This window comes from Phocoena sinus, chromosome 7 (genome assembly GCF_008692025.1).
Source record: "Phocoena sinus isolate mPhoSin1 chromosome 7, mPhoSin1.pri, whole genome shotgun sequence".
Classification (NCBI taxonomy): Eukaryota; Metazoa; Chordata; class Mammalia; order Artiodactyla; family Phocoenidae; genus Phocoena; species Phocoena sinus.
In genome coordinates, this window is record NC_045769.1 from 26,506,478 (window position 1) to 26,520,683 (window position 14,206).

Consider the following 14,206-nt stretch of genomic DNA (forward strand, 5'->3'; position numbering starts at 1 on the left):
TATTTTTATAAATCAAATTACATAGGAAAAGGTCCCGTAAATTCATGTGATGAGTGTCTATTCAAACCATTTTAATAAATGTTACATAATTTTTTTCTAATATAATTCCAGCTATAATTTATGCATAATCTAAGTTTTTAAAAATACTCAGTTCATAAATTCATCTTTATTAACCTCTTAATCACAATACTATATCTAATAATTCCTATTCTTCAGTTCAAATCAATAACTTCACCTTTTGGATGTAATGCATATAAAAAATACAACCTATGGAAATATTAATTCTTTATAAAACTACCCAATAGGATAAAAAATTGCATGCTACTTAAATGTGTTCTAAACCCTTAATACACTTAGACTCTGTTCTAACCAATCTGAACCATTGGATACCCACTAATTATCTATCTAAAGATAAACTGAATCTTAATACAATGAAATAAAGCACACTTTGAAAAGGTACACAAAAAACGTGTGCATGGGGTGAACATCCATGCATGTATGGAGAAGAGTATTAAAAATAAAAAAGAATGGGAAGAAGAGTAAGGTAGTTGGGGGGTTGTGTCTGCTTTCAACAGACATCTGTCAGGTGAATATATAGAATACTGAATAAAGCAAAGAAAAAAAGGAAAATTTTGGCCAACCGTTTCTCTTGTTGGTTGTCCTAGTCTCCTGCTTCCTTCCCTATGTTGCTCTCTCCTAGCCAGGTCTCTTGGTAAGAGTGGCTCGACTCCACAAAGCCTGTGGCAAGGTCACAGAGAGCTCACATTGACTTTGGATGGCTTGATTAGCACCAAAATGGGGACTATCATGGAAAATAAGGACATCAAAGAGAAGCCAAGTTAGCTCTTCAATAGAAATATCTTACACTTAGTGTCAGTTTTCTAAAGGTTTATTTTACTATGATAAAGGTTGGGGAGATTTCGAGAGACTCCAGAAACAGGGAGGATATTCTTCCCAACTTAGGTATCAAACCCTCTATTCCACTTGAAAATCCAGCCATACCTTCCTGTTAAGTCATCCAGTCCAAGTCACAGATGGGGGAATTAGGTGACCTGCAATAACTTCTAAAGCTTGAACAAAAGGCATTGTTTCCTTTGTTCCTCCAGCTGGATCTTCCCCCTTTCAACCAAAGAGATGCCTGAAGCATCCTGTAGAACACTTGAAGTACTTTAGAGCACCAGGGATATCCAAATTCCCTCTTTCACGCAAAAGGCAAATATGTTTTAAAAGCTCACTGCCTCATTGAGTAACATCCATAAGTGTAGATTTATGTTTTCAATATAAATAGGTGATAACATAGACAATTCTGGAGATCAATCCAACCTTCTTAGTTTGCAGGTGTGCACATTTAAGCTAAAAATCTTGTCTGTGATCAAACTTCCTTTCATATAAGATGTGGAAGGAAATTAATTATAGTGACTTTGAAAAGAGGTAGTGTCATAAATCTAAATTATAAAATACTAATTAGACTCATTAAAGGGAGTGTATATTAATTCCAGCAAAGATCAGAGTCTCTCACCTTCATGGCTTTTACAGCTTGCGATCCCGAGTAATCAAATTCACCTGCCTGACCAATGGACAGACCTCCGGATCCTAGGATAAGGACTTTGGAAACCTGTAAGCAATAAGAAGATAGCATTGCTTTTATTATTAAGATGGGGAAATTAGTCATTGTTAAGTATGGGAAAGATAAACTATATTGTCTGTGTTTATGTGATGATGTTTTGAAATATACATAATATATGAGTAAAAAGACCAACAATTTAAACATCTCTAATTTCAAAAAGGAATTTCCAAAGGTCATGGTTTTTTTCACTTAAGTAAAAACTTTTTGGAAGAGGTCTACATTTTAATTAAACATATATAATATATATATATATATAAATATCTAAAAATAACTACATAAATATATATGGAAATGTATATCTACATGTGTATATATAATAAATATAATTTATATATATAATTTTTAGATAAAAATCTCCTTAAATTTTAATTGACTAAATGTGTTACTATTCCATGGGTTTCTATTGGACAAAGAATTGGCATAAATACAAACAAGCCCTTCCCAACAAACGAAGAGAAAACACAGGAGGCAAGGGGACACAGGGACACCTTCGTATTTACATTTTGCCTTTACTTTGCAGTTCAGTCCAGAAATATTTACAGAAAATACAGTAATGAAAAGATCATGTTTTGGTAGCATACTGAAATTCATACAAATTGTATATATGATTTCAAGCAAATAATAATTCTGCTTATTTTTTAACCACAACTGCGAAGCCCTTCAGAGGAGAAAAATGTTCTAGGTCACTGCAAGAGACAAGGACTTGGGAAACTTGTTTTGTATTTATGGAGTGCCTACTATGTGCAATGCAATGTAGAATCCCAAATTACACTTTTCCCTCACTATTTAAAAAAAGAAAAGCATCTGAAAAACATGAGTTGATATTTTGAGAAATACACTGTATGGTGGGGTGGCTTCTTTAGCTACCAAGAATCCACAGTTTGATTCCACATTGAGTGGCTGGGTTACCTCCCATCTCTCCATCTCAGGAAAAAAGGATGTCATAGAAATCTTTAAAACAAGCCATCTAACTCAATTTATCATTTCATGTAAACATATAAATCAATTCTATTCATAAAAAGAGGATTTTATATATATATGTATACACTTAAAAATATACATACACCCTTCTAAATTTTATGTAATAATGGTGTGGGTGTGGGTGTGCCTTAACTATGAAGGAAATGTGTAGAAACCTTTCCATATTAAATACATATTCAAACAAATAAGGAGTCGAGTCTTACACTATATTAATCCTTATCTATTTGCTCTTTAGAGGTATTGGGTTGTCCAAAAGTTTGTCTGGGTTTTTCGTTGAAACAAAAGTTTCTATCATCTATAATGATTCTGTAGCCTGAACTGTATCTCAAGCATACATAGGGCTATGGTTTATTGAGTAATGGAAAATATATCAAATTTGAAACTAAATTAAACCTTATTCTCTATTAAATTATTTTCATTACAAATGTTCTAGAAGAAGTGAACTTTAAAAGATATGATTTTTAAATCAAAACGTGAAGATTCCAATAAACATCCAATGAATCATCTAGAACAGACCAAATAATTAGATGCTAAAATGATGGGTGATTGCAATATTACCAATCATTTTTCATAGACATCAAAAAGGTTTACATCATTCACTTAAAAAAGAAGTCATCACACGATAGAGAAAATCCAAAATACATAAACGAAAAGGAAGCCCACATATACTGACCTCAACTCGAGATGCTACTAGGGCTGGCTTCGGTAGAACTGATGTAATTGTGGTACCTTTCTCCTTCTTTATCAGTGAGAAAAAGGAATCAAACAGGTACTAGAAAAAAAATATAACCAACTACTTAGAAGCTTCAAAACTCACAAAATTCTCAGATACAATACAGTATACCCAGTTCAAGTTGAACTTTAGATAAGCAACAAATAACTTTTTAGGATGAGTATTGCTATGCAGTATTTGCTTTTTGGTTTTTTTTGTTTTTGTTTTGCCAAAGCTGGCAAAACTAAATATTTACTACTATAAGAATTAGATCAAATAAACACTTCTAACTGCTCATGTCAAATCCTATTAAAAGAAAGTTTTCAATATAGGTATACATATAACTGATTCACTTTGTTGTACAGCAGAAACTAACACAACATTGTAAAGCAATTATAATCTAGTAAAGATGTAAAAAAAAAAGTTTTCAGCAGAGAATGAACATTTCAAATAATGCCTTCTGAGAATGTCATTTTCAGCCCCTTAATTATGAATCATTTTCTTCTTCTAAATAAAATTCTAACTATGCAAAAAAAAAATGAAGCTATATTACTTATGCACCCTAAAGTTACAAATAACTGGATATTTAAATTTTCTATCAGGTCAAAAATATCTCTAAAGATTGTATTATGTATAAAAATATCTCTAAGGTTATTCTTAAACTTTATCAATGATTTACTTCCACTGTTGCACTAGAGGTGACAAATTTCAACAAAGATATTTATTTTGCAACTATTTGGCAGGACAGGAGAAAAAGAGAACTAAGTGATACTGGATATCACGTATCTTAATTTCAGTGTTCCTAATCTGAAGTCCTACTATAGGCAAATAATTTAAATTTTAAGTTAAAAAACTATTAACATGCATTAGGCAATAGATATAGGAAACTAAATTTTATTTTTGAGTGTCATCATGGGTAGGTAATGTAGTGACTTTGGCTATTAAGAACGATTCTTTCCTAATAATATTAAAACAAGAACAAAATACAAATATCTGAAAAGGCAACTCAGGCATGAGGAAGTAGAGTCTACAATGGGAAAATTTTTATTCTCCTCTTTGTTTTACCCAGGTGTCTTTTCTGAGAGCATCTGCTGAGAAGGAAGAATTGTCAGCATTACTACTGGAGGCCCTAGGGTATAGGAGAGGAAGAGTCACTTCAGACTTCCCAGACTTTTCTGAGTATCACCACAAGCTCTTGTTTGGAAAGATGTTCTTAAACATTGCACCAGAAGCTTACACGAAAAAGTAAAAATATTTAAATTAAAAACAAAACTCCTCTAAGCATTCCTTATGGTTCTCTTCTTAAGCCATCTGACTCGTATGTATGTGCATGTATACCCTCCCCGACACCCCTGACCTCCTTCCTGCTCCTGCTGCTGTTTATTCTCCCTTCGTGGCTACGCAAACAGTTGCCATAGGGATTTTTGTGAAGTCACAGATAGGGGATTAAAATTTCATTTCAGTTATGAGAATGAGATAGCAAGAGGGAATTCATTTGCATAGTACCACAATTGTAAATTTCAGAACTAAATATATTAGAATGATACTCATTTAAATAAAAATCACATTGCATCAGTTTCTTAAGCACTTTCCCACTTTAACTGTTTAAAACGATAGAAATTTCCTCCATGATATTCGTGGGGAAATTTTCTTACAATATGGGCATTATCAAAGCACTCTTTTTTTTTTTTTTCTTGCAGTACGCGGGCCTCTCACTGCTGTGGCCTCTCCCATTGCAGAACACAGGCTCCGGACGCGCATGCTCAGCGGCCATGGCTCACGGGCCCAGCCGTTCCGCGGCACGTGGGATCTTCCCGGACCGGGGCACGAACCCGCGTCCCCTGCATCGGCAGGCGGACTCTCAACCACTGCGCCACCAGGGCAGCCCCAAAGCACTCTTTTTAAGAATGTTCTGTACGAAGACCACCCAGGTGATTATTTTGGTTTCTCAATTTTTCACATAAATATATTTCTGATTTAAAAAAATTTTTAATACATAATAGGCCTCATCTTTCTGACATACCTCAGTGTCTGTTGGCCCTGGGCTGACTTCTGGGTGGAACTGCACACCAAAGAAGGGTTTGCTCTCATGCATAATCCCCTAAAGGAAAATGAAAGGGGAAGAAATTCCTTCAGTAGCAAAGAATGTCAACCAGGACTAGGTATGATTCAGTGGACAATAAAGTCCAAACTTTAAAAACTAAGTTAAAAGTTTGAGAACATTCTAAAAACAAACAGTACTAATACAAATAGGCCAATAAAGATTCAACTGGTGTCGTTCCCTTACTAAAAACAACTGATTTGGTCTATAGCCTTTGAGGCCCCTCTAGGCTCTGGTTCAGAATAAACTCAAATCCTCTTATTTTCTCCAACTCCTAAATTACTTCTCCAAGGGTCTTCTCAAAGGCTACTTCAGTGCTAAGTGAGTCCCAGAGACCCACGTAGACTAGGCTCAAACAGACCTCCACCAATCACCCATTAGCAATGAATGTGTAAGACAGCCATTGATTAACCACTCAAACTGTGGATCTTAATGAGTCAACCGATAAGAGAATAAGACAGAGAGAAATGACTTTTTAAAAAGCAGAGGGCTGTGGGAAATAGTCTGTAACAAGAATTCTTCCACATACACACCCCAGAAAAGCCCACATAAACAAGGGAAAGGTAATTGTAAAACAGAGTATTAAAAGTCCTGCACTTCTCATCACACACTCAACAGGTTTACTGAGAGCACTTACCTCATTTGTCTGATCATTGACATTCACAAAAAGTGGTTTCCAACCAGCAGGAAGAGTGCTGTCCAGGGCATAGCCATGATTCTGAGCAGTAATGAAAGCCTGTCTGTTTGTGATATTCAAAACAGGCTGATTCTGCCCTCTGGAGGGAAAAGGGGAAAAAGAATATGGAAAAGGAAAAGTGAAGAAAAGAATATAAATGCATTAGTTGTAAAATAGTGAACAAGAAAAGCCTATTAAAATTCAAACGTTTCAATTGCTTAGTGAAAATTACTGCATGAGAAAAGTCACAGATTGTTAAGTCCAAAAATTTTAGGAAAAAATTCAATTCAGGAAGCTTTGTTGTGTGTTAAATATCAGTTCTATTAAACTTCTGTAATCAGTTTGAGAAAAGGGGAATTGCACTCATAACAAAAAGCTAAGATTTGCTCACTAGCTTAACAGAGACACATATAAGCCACTTATTTTAAGGGAGCTACAGTAATTTTAAAGCCAAAGAAGAGTTCTTGGGGGATAATAGATAACTACTCAGTCCTGAATCAATCTGAATTATACTTTATGTGGAGGGTGGACTGTGAAGGAAAGTTCCATGTTGAATAAATTAACATCATTTGGGGTAAGGAAGTAAAACCAAGAGGAGCTGAAGATTTCTCGGTTCTTAAGTCACACTCGAGTTTTACAATGTTATCACTCAGTGCTCTGAAATCAAGCTTAAAATCAGAACAATTTCCCTTGGAATGTTATTTGATTGAGTATTATAACTTCAATGTATGCCAAGGAAAGGAAAATAACTTTAAACTACAGCAAAGTTATCGTTAGAGAAGGCTGCCTTTCCAAAATGCAATAAAAGTGGCATCAGGTAGTCAGACAACTGTGAACCATATAATAGTGTGCTTATCGATTTATTCTGAAGAAAATGGCACATAAGTTCTCTAAGTCTTTTCGGTTTAGTTACTAACAGTATTTCAGAGCCAGTTTGACATGTAAACAGAAGCATAACTACCTTACCTGTTGGCCATAGACATTTTGTAGACTTGGGCACCAGCCGCCAATCCTGTTATTAAATTTCCTGTACTGATTCCAAACAATGGTTCCTTGCGATTGCTCTCCAAGATCTAAGTCAGGGAAAAATTTTATTACTCCAGAAGAACGATTCCAAAACATGCAATCTCTGAAGGAATAAAATGAAGTATTCTTTTTTTTTCTTAATTTGCAAGGTAAAGAGAATAGTAATTGAATAAAAAGTTAGACGATAAATAAGGATGGGATTGACAATTTGCAGCATTAAAGTTCAATAGAATGTACTTAACATCCAGACTAAACTACATCTAATTTAATATTTCTCTGGAACCTTGAAGGTCTTATAGGTCCCAAGTTGTCATTTTCCAGTTGTACAGACAACACATTTGGAGATTGGACACCAGCTCTCTGCACTCAAGGACACAATCTCAGTCACTTTGTCTAAAGTTCTTTGTTCTTCTTCCTGTGGAACTCTCTCCTCGTTGGTTCCCCCTATATACTATCTGTGCTGACATTGCCTCAGAGGTCACAAATAGGAGTACTAAAAAATTACTTGTATAAATAAAATATATTACAGCTTTTTCGGCCATGCAGAGCAGACTCTCTCCACTTCACACACAGACACAGACTATCCCAGGTTCACTGCACCTTTTTGACATTCTGAATTAGTGGTTGTGCAAGAGCTGGGTTCCCAGGTCCACCGGCAATTAAAAGCCCATCATACTCCATCTTGGTGAAATCATGATTCCAGGGCACTACATGCACTTCCGCTCCTCGCTGGAAAAGAAACACAAGAATGGTAAATTTAATAACATTTTTCTTCCCCAAAGTGGTAAACCTTCTCTTGGCTAATTACTCCCGAAAGGGAAGGGAAACAGAGTCCACGATTCAAATAAATAATGCTGAGCAAAAAACTCTCTGTTGACTCATATTTTGTGTGATGTAAATGGACCCTAGGATAGAAAGTGGAGGAAAAAAACACTATTTACATTTTGATTCTGAAAAAATAGATAATGCATTTCCCCACACTTCAGGAGGTTGTAGACCTAAAGGCTTCATGACTGGGCACACAGGAATACAGTTTGTCTTCCCTAGCTCTGGGAGAGGGAGTTGCAAAAGCGAAGATAAATTCCTTTCTCCAAAATTTAATTTGGTCCACCTCTCACCTTTTTCAATTCGGTATTTTTTTTTTTTTTGCGGTACACGGGCCTCTCACTGTTGTGGCCTCTCCCGTTGTGGAGCACAGGCTCTGGACGCGCAGGCTCAGCGGCCATGGCTCACGGGCCTAGCCGCTCCGTGGCATGTGGGATCTTCCCGGACTGGGGCACGAACCCGTGTCCCCTGCATTGGCAGGCGGACTCTCAACCACTGCGCCACCAGGGAAGCCCTCAATTCTGTAGTTTTTTGTCTGACCAAATTTTAGTGACTTCTTTCCTAGGGTTTTTTCATATTGTCTATAATACCTCTATTCTGATAGAAAAATTAGAACTTTTCTATACAAAAGTGGATGGGAAGATGTCTTTGATTATTTCGCTAGAAGCATTTCCTGATATAAGAATTTGAGAGAAAGAAGTTTCTTTGGAGGGGTTTCCAGGAAATACCAATAGAAAGCAGCATGGGGAAAGACCCTAATAAAGTGTGCATTATCGGGCAGTTACCACAATGAAGAAAAGGAGCTTCAGCCCACTGGGGAATTCTGAGAGCCAGTGTAGCACATTTCACCTAACAACAGCTTAGCAATGTGGCAAAGGAGCTGGGGAATTTATACTCTGTCATTGATTGGGGCTGCTCCAGGGATCATTAATTCTATGTCATTTCCTGCCTGCCAGCAGCCTCCAACCAACCAAAGAGAGCTCTGAGGCAATAAGATGCAGACACTTGCAATTAGAAGATGAACAAAATGCCTTAAGATGATAAAATGAGAGGGAGATATGGCTAGGCCAACCACAGCACCTACTATTTAAGGGTCCACGCACATTTTTGTTAATAAAATTGACCAGCATTCAGAATCATGATCTGGATGTTGGTGATATTCTATAACAAAAAAAGTGAATTGAAGAATTCTCCTTTACCCATGCTAATTTGGTGTTATGCAAATATATCTAGGGGTGGGGTGCATGTGTATAAGAGAAACAGAAAGACAAAGAGACAGAGGGAGACAGAGATAGAAAGAGAAGGAGAAATCCCAACAAAACAATGTTTAAGAAAACATTGCAATAATGGTTACATTCTCCTCAACTATTTTTAAGGTCTAATTTCAGTTGGTTCTCTAAGAGTTGATATAAAGCAATGTGTAAGTTTGTACTATATCAGGGCATAATCCCTACAAACATGTGGTGCATAATAAATGTAAACCAAAGGCGGAGTTCTCCTACTGACTACCTTTTTGGTTATCTCTAAACCCCAAGAAATTGAGTGTGTCATGTCTCAGAATGTCCGTCAGTAAGTGAAAAGAACAGTCTTCATTTCCTTCTGTGTTTTTGTGGCCTTTGAGGTTTTTGTTTTTGTTTTTAACAGAAATCTACATCTCTAATTTTAACAGGAATAAATGTGTTATCTAATAGATCAAAGGCAACAAGAAGAGAGTATATCCCCTGACATTCTGACAGAATACACAAGCTTTCTCTGAAACAGATAGAGGAAATCAGATTAACACTAATGATCAATATTAGAAACCCCCAACCTTGAGATGGAACAAATTACTTACCTTTACTAGTAAGCGGATTACATTGTTTTTTATCCCACAGTCTACAGCTACCACTTTCGTGGGATTTCCTTTGCCATACACCTTGACATCCTGCCATTTTAAAAACCAGAGAGTAAGAGAGAAAGGTCCAGCTATGAGCAACACACCAATATCATAAACACATCTCAGGATGCTCTGCACTTGGTAACAGATTGACTGCTAACTACTAGGGAGTGGCTGGCAGTTAACAATCAATTTGTAAGAAAGGCACAGCAAATGCCACAAACTCTATCTTCTTCATGAGAACAAAGTACCTTGCTGTTTTGTATAAAATGTTGAATACAGTAATAACAATTATCCCTAAGAAACTGGTTGCTTCCATAATTAACAAATATCTTTCCCATGTTTTGACTCATTAACAACCAGTAGCAATGGAATTTCCAAGTATTATTGCCTGATTCAGCACTAAACAGATGCAGTAATAGATATATCATGCTTTAAATACCACTTGATCCTCAACTTGCAATAAAGTTTGGATGAGGTAGAGCTGTTGTGCTTTAGGCTTATGCAGTGGGGCTAATGGATAAAATCAGTCTGAGTCAGAGGACTTGCTAAGCTAGTGTAGACCTCTGGTCCCTTTAGGTTACTGTGCAATCATTTGCATTTAAATGGTAGACTTCATAAAAGGATCCCAGAGCATATCATAATCATTACCTATGTTTTAAGCACTGCTTGGAGTCAGATCCATTTTCACAGGCATTTACCCAAGAAGTAGTTCCCCAAAGTCATAAAATAAGAAATAATCGAGAGAGAGAGAAAGCCTAGAGGGCTGGATGCCCACACTGGTCCCAGCTTCGAGAGTCAGCTAGCACATTCTGAATTTAGAATGATTTCAAAGTTTGTTAAGGGTTTTAGATGAAATTTGCAATCTGGTGTCTACACAAACACACTATATACTCTCTGTACAGAATGACAGAAGTAAGCAAGACCTCACAGAAACTGGGATATATGAATTTGCTAGGAATCTCCAAGAGAGGAATATATTATGCAGTATTTTTCAAACTTATTTGACCACAGAATTTTTTTAAGGTGACTTTCTCCAGGCCAATACTTCTCACATTTGGAAAATCTAGACTACATCCCCAAGGTAGTTCTAAACTCTAAAATTCTATAAAAATAGTCCTCTATCATGCTGTGTCTCAAACAAAATCACTTCATAGGAAAATATGTTAAAATCTCTTTCTCCTATTTGTCTAAGCCACCCTGCTGTCTCTTTTCCTGCTGTTAGTGCTCAGGCTAGGCTTTCACGAGTTTTGTCCTAATTAGTTGCAATAACTTTCTAGTTATCTGCTCTTTTATCCAGTTTACTTTGCTCCAAAATGATGCCAAATGGGTTCCCAGTAGTCTCCAAGTTAGCTGATTTATTTCGGCAACGACACTAAACCATCTAGCTCTAGCTCCGTCCATCTCCACTCATCTTTGGCCAAATGCGAGAACCTATATGTGTGAACCCTTAGGTCAGCCACACCAAACTACACATAACTCTTCAAAGACACCGTATCGTCTCATACTTCTGTGCCTTTCAACACATGCCATTTCCTCTGCCTGAAACGAAGTTCTCCTTGTTCTCCATCTACCGAGTTGCTCCTTATGCCTCAGAACAAGCCTAATTCCTCTGCAGAACCTCCCCTGATCCACCTATTTCATTGGCTGTTTCCCCACACATGCCTTTATGGTACCTCATGCACATTCCAAGGACAGCATTTATCACAGTATTCTCTCCATGGTGCCTACTTGCTTGCCTACCCCACCAATCTCTATGGTCCCCAAGGACAGAGGCTGTAGCCCAAGAGACTCACAACTACTCTAACAGATATTCAATCAAAATCAACACATCTTTCTAAGATGTATTCTATACCTTCCTGTAAATATACAATAAACATATATTACTTTGGGGTGATACAGTCATCATCCTGAATACTACTCTTTGAACTGAGCTATAATACACTAAGTCTTCAGTGTGCTCAGGAATACTTTTCCCTGCACAAGATGACCCCAGATTCTGATTACTGTACTAGGTCTGATTTCTATAAAGTGTTCCCGACTCTCTGGCAGACCATTCGCTCTGACTCCTGATATTCAATTGAACAGCCCTTTTATTTGACATTGTTAAAGTCTTGAGCTAAGGAACCACAAGAGGAGAGAAGAAAAGTTAAAACAGTAAACAGCCTCTAAATCAGGCCATGAAGATCACTCTGTAAGTAAAAGTTGTAACTTTAAATGCACTGATTTTATAATATATCAATTTTAACTGCTATGAGACCCTTTTCTCCCTCCCTCTCTGATGCTTCTGGAAGATGACCTCTACCTAAAAGAAGATTTTGATATTACAAAAGAGGAAGGTCTAAAGGGAATAAAATAAAACTACAAAACATGAAGGAAAATTTCTCACCTTGGTTGAAACCTCAGCAATCAAATTCTGCTTATTTGGATCCACAAAGTCCACAGACTGACCTTCAAATTCAATCTTCCCAAGCATGGTACCCTATCATATTAAAAAATTAGACAGTTAACAGGGAGCAATGATGCAGGTGCTGACAGGTTAAATTCACAGGGACTTACACAGCTGCTCCACTATTTAGATGTCTTTAGAACATACTCATAACCATCAGCAAGAGATCTTCATCTTCTCAACTAGGAAAGGTGGAGCAGTGTGCATGGTACATTTTGGGAAACACTATGAGAAGGTACAAGCTAGCAAGGCTAATTTGTGAAAACTTTACCTTAGTTCTTTTAGGGCTGAGACAGTCACCTGGAGGAAGCAAAGTCAAAGGGCAACAGAATTCAGGTCTCCAGTAGATGCAAATCAGAGTATTTAGAGTACTTATGACCTAAAGCTATTTCGTGGGTGATGTCGACAAAATAATCGATTGAGAAGAAAAAAAGAAATCTAAAAATAGCTGAAAATTGAAAAAGAATGCAAACTTATTAGAGAGTAAAATTCACAAACAAAAAACTGTAAAATGCTGTATAAGTCACAAACTTTGAGAAGTTACAATGAAAGGGTTCGCTGCTTTAGACATGCTAATAAGGGCTTGAACTTTAGAGTACCCTTAACCCTCTGTAAAGTTTTCACAAATTAACCTTGCTAGCTTGAACATGGGAAATGTTATATTATTCTTAGCTGTCTTGAGATTTACTTATTTGTTAGTAAGTCTACTTTGACCTATTTAGAAAATGGCATATTTTATAATCAAGACTTTACTGAGGGAGAGAACAAATCAAAATAATTCATTGATTTGCTTTTCTCCAATGAAATTGTTGCACTGAAGGAAATAGAGGAAAGCCTTTTTCCCTTTGAAACGCATTCCTTAGGAGAAGAAGTAACTTGGGAGTGAGTGAGTACCAGCAACATGGTTAGAGGGTCAAATGGTTATTTCAGTGTGATTATTAAAACCAGAGTACTACCTCACACTCTGGGAAAAATAGTAAAAATCACCTTTCACTTCCATACTGGATTATTAAGTTTCATAGTGATCTCCACTTACTTTTATAATCCAAATCACAGAAGTCCTTGACTATATTTATGGATCCCTAATTTTGAAATTCCGTTTCCAGTTCTCATTCCCTTTTTCTCAAAGCATGCTGAACGACAAACACCCTTACTTTTCAACCTAAGACTAATAGAACTGAAAGCCACAACATAGCTTTGTTGTTGTTGTTGTTTCTAACATCTTTATTGGAGTATAATTGCTTTACAATGGTGTGTTAGTTTCTGCTTTATAACAAAGTGAATCAGCTATACATATACATATATCCCCATATCCCCTCCCTCTTGCGTCTCCCTCCCACCCTCCCTATCCCATCCCTCTAGGTGGTCACAAAACACCCAGCTGATATCCCTGAGCTATGCGGCTGCTTCCCACTAGCTATTTTACATTTGGGAGTGTATATATGTTCATGCCACTCTCTCACTTCGTCCCAGCTTACCCTTCCCCCTCACCGTGCCCTCAGGTCCATTCTCTACGTCTGCATCTTTATTCCTGTCCTGCCCCTAGGTTTTTTAGAACCATTTTTTCTTTTAGATTCCATATATATGTGTTAGCACACGGTATTTGTTTTTCTCTTTCTGACTTACTTCACTATGTATGACAGACTCCAGGTCCAACCACCTCATTACAAATAACTCAATTTCATTTCTTTTTATGGCTAAGTAATATTCCATTGTATATACATGCCACATCGTTTTTTTAATTAAAAAATTTTTAATTTTACTTAATTTTTTATACAGCAGGTTCTTATTAGTTATCCATTTTATACATATTAGTGTACATACGTCAATCCCAATTTCCCAATTCATCCCACCACCACCACCCTGCCGCCACATTCCCCCCTTGGTGTCCATACGTTTGTTCTCTACAACTGTGTCTCAATTTCTGCCCTGC

General features: G+C 36.8%; 1 protein-coding gene across 1 annotated transcript in view; it reads right to left on the reverse strand.

Annotated features, from left to right (window-relative positions):
* The window catches only part of CPS1 (carbamoyl-phosphate synthase 1), a 144,145-nt gene that overhangs the window by 93,229 nt on the left and 36,710 nt on the right, over positions 1 to 14,206 (reverse strand). Inside the window, exons 6-13 of the mRNA XM_032637342.1 lie at positions 12,214 to 12,306; positions 9,783 to 9,872; positions 7,724 to 7,852; positions 7,064 to 7,170; positions 6,059 to 6,197; positions 5,344 to 5,421; positions 3,282 to 3,380; positions 1,520 to 1,615 (exon numbers count right to left, since the gene is read on the reverse strand). Of these exons, the coding sequence (XP_032493233.1) occupies positions 1,520 to 1,615; positions 3,282 to 3,380; positions 5,344 to 5,421; positions 6,059 to 6,197; positions 7,064 to 7,170; positions 7,724 to 7,852; positions 9,783 to 9,872; positions 12,214 to 12,306 (831 nt within the window). The remainder of the gene's footprint in view (positions 1 to 1,519; positions 1,616 to 3,281; positions 3,381 to 5,343; positions 5,422 to 6,058; positions 6,198 to 7,063; positions 7,171 to 7,723; positions 7,853 to 9,782; positions 9,873 to 12,213; positions 12,307 to 14,206) is intronic.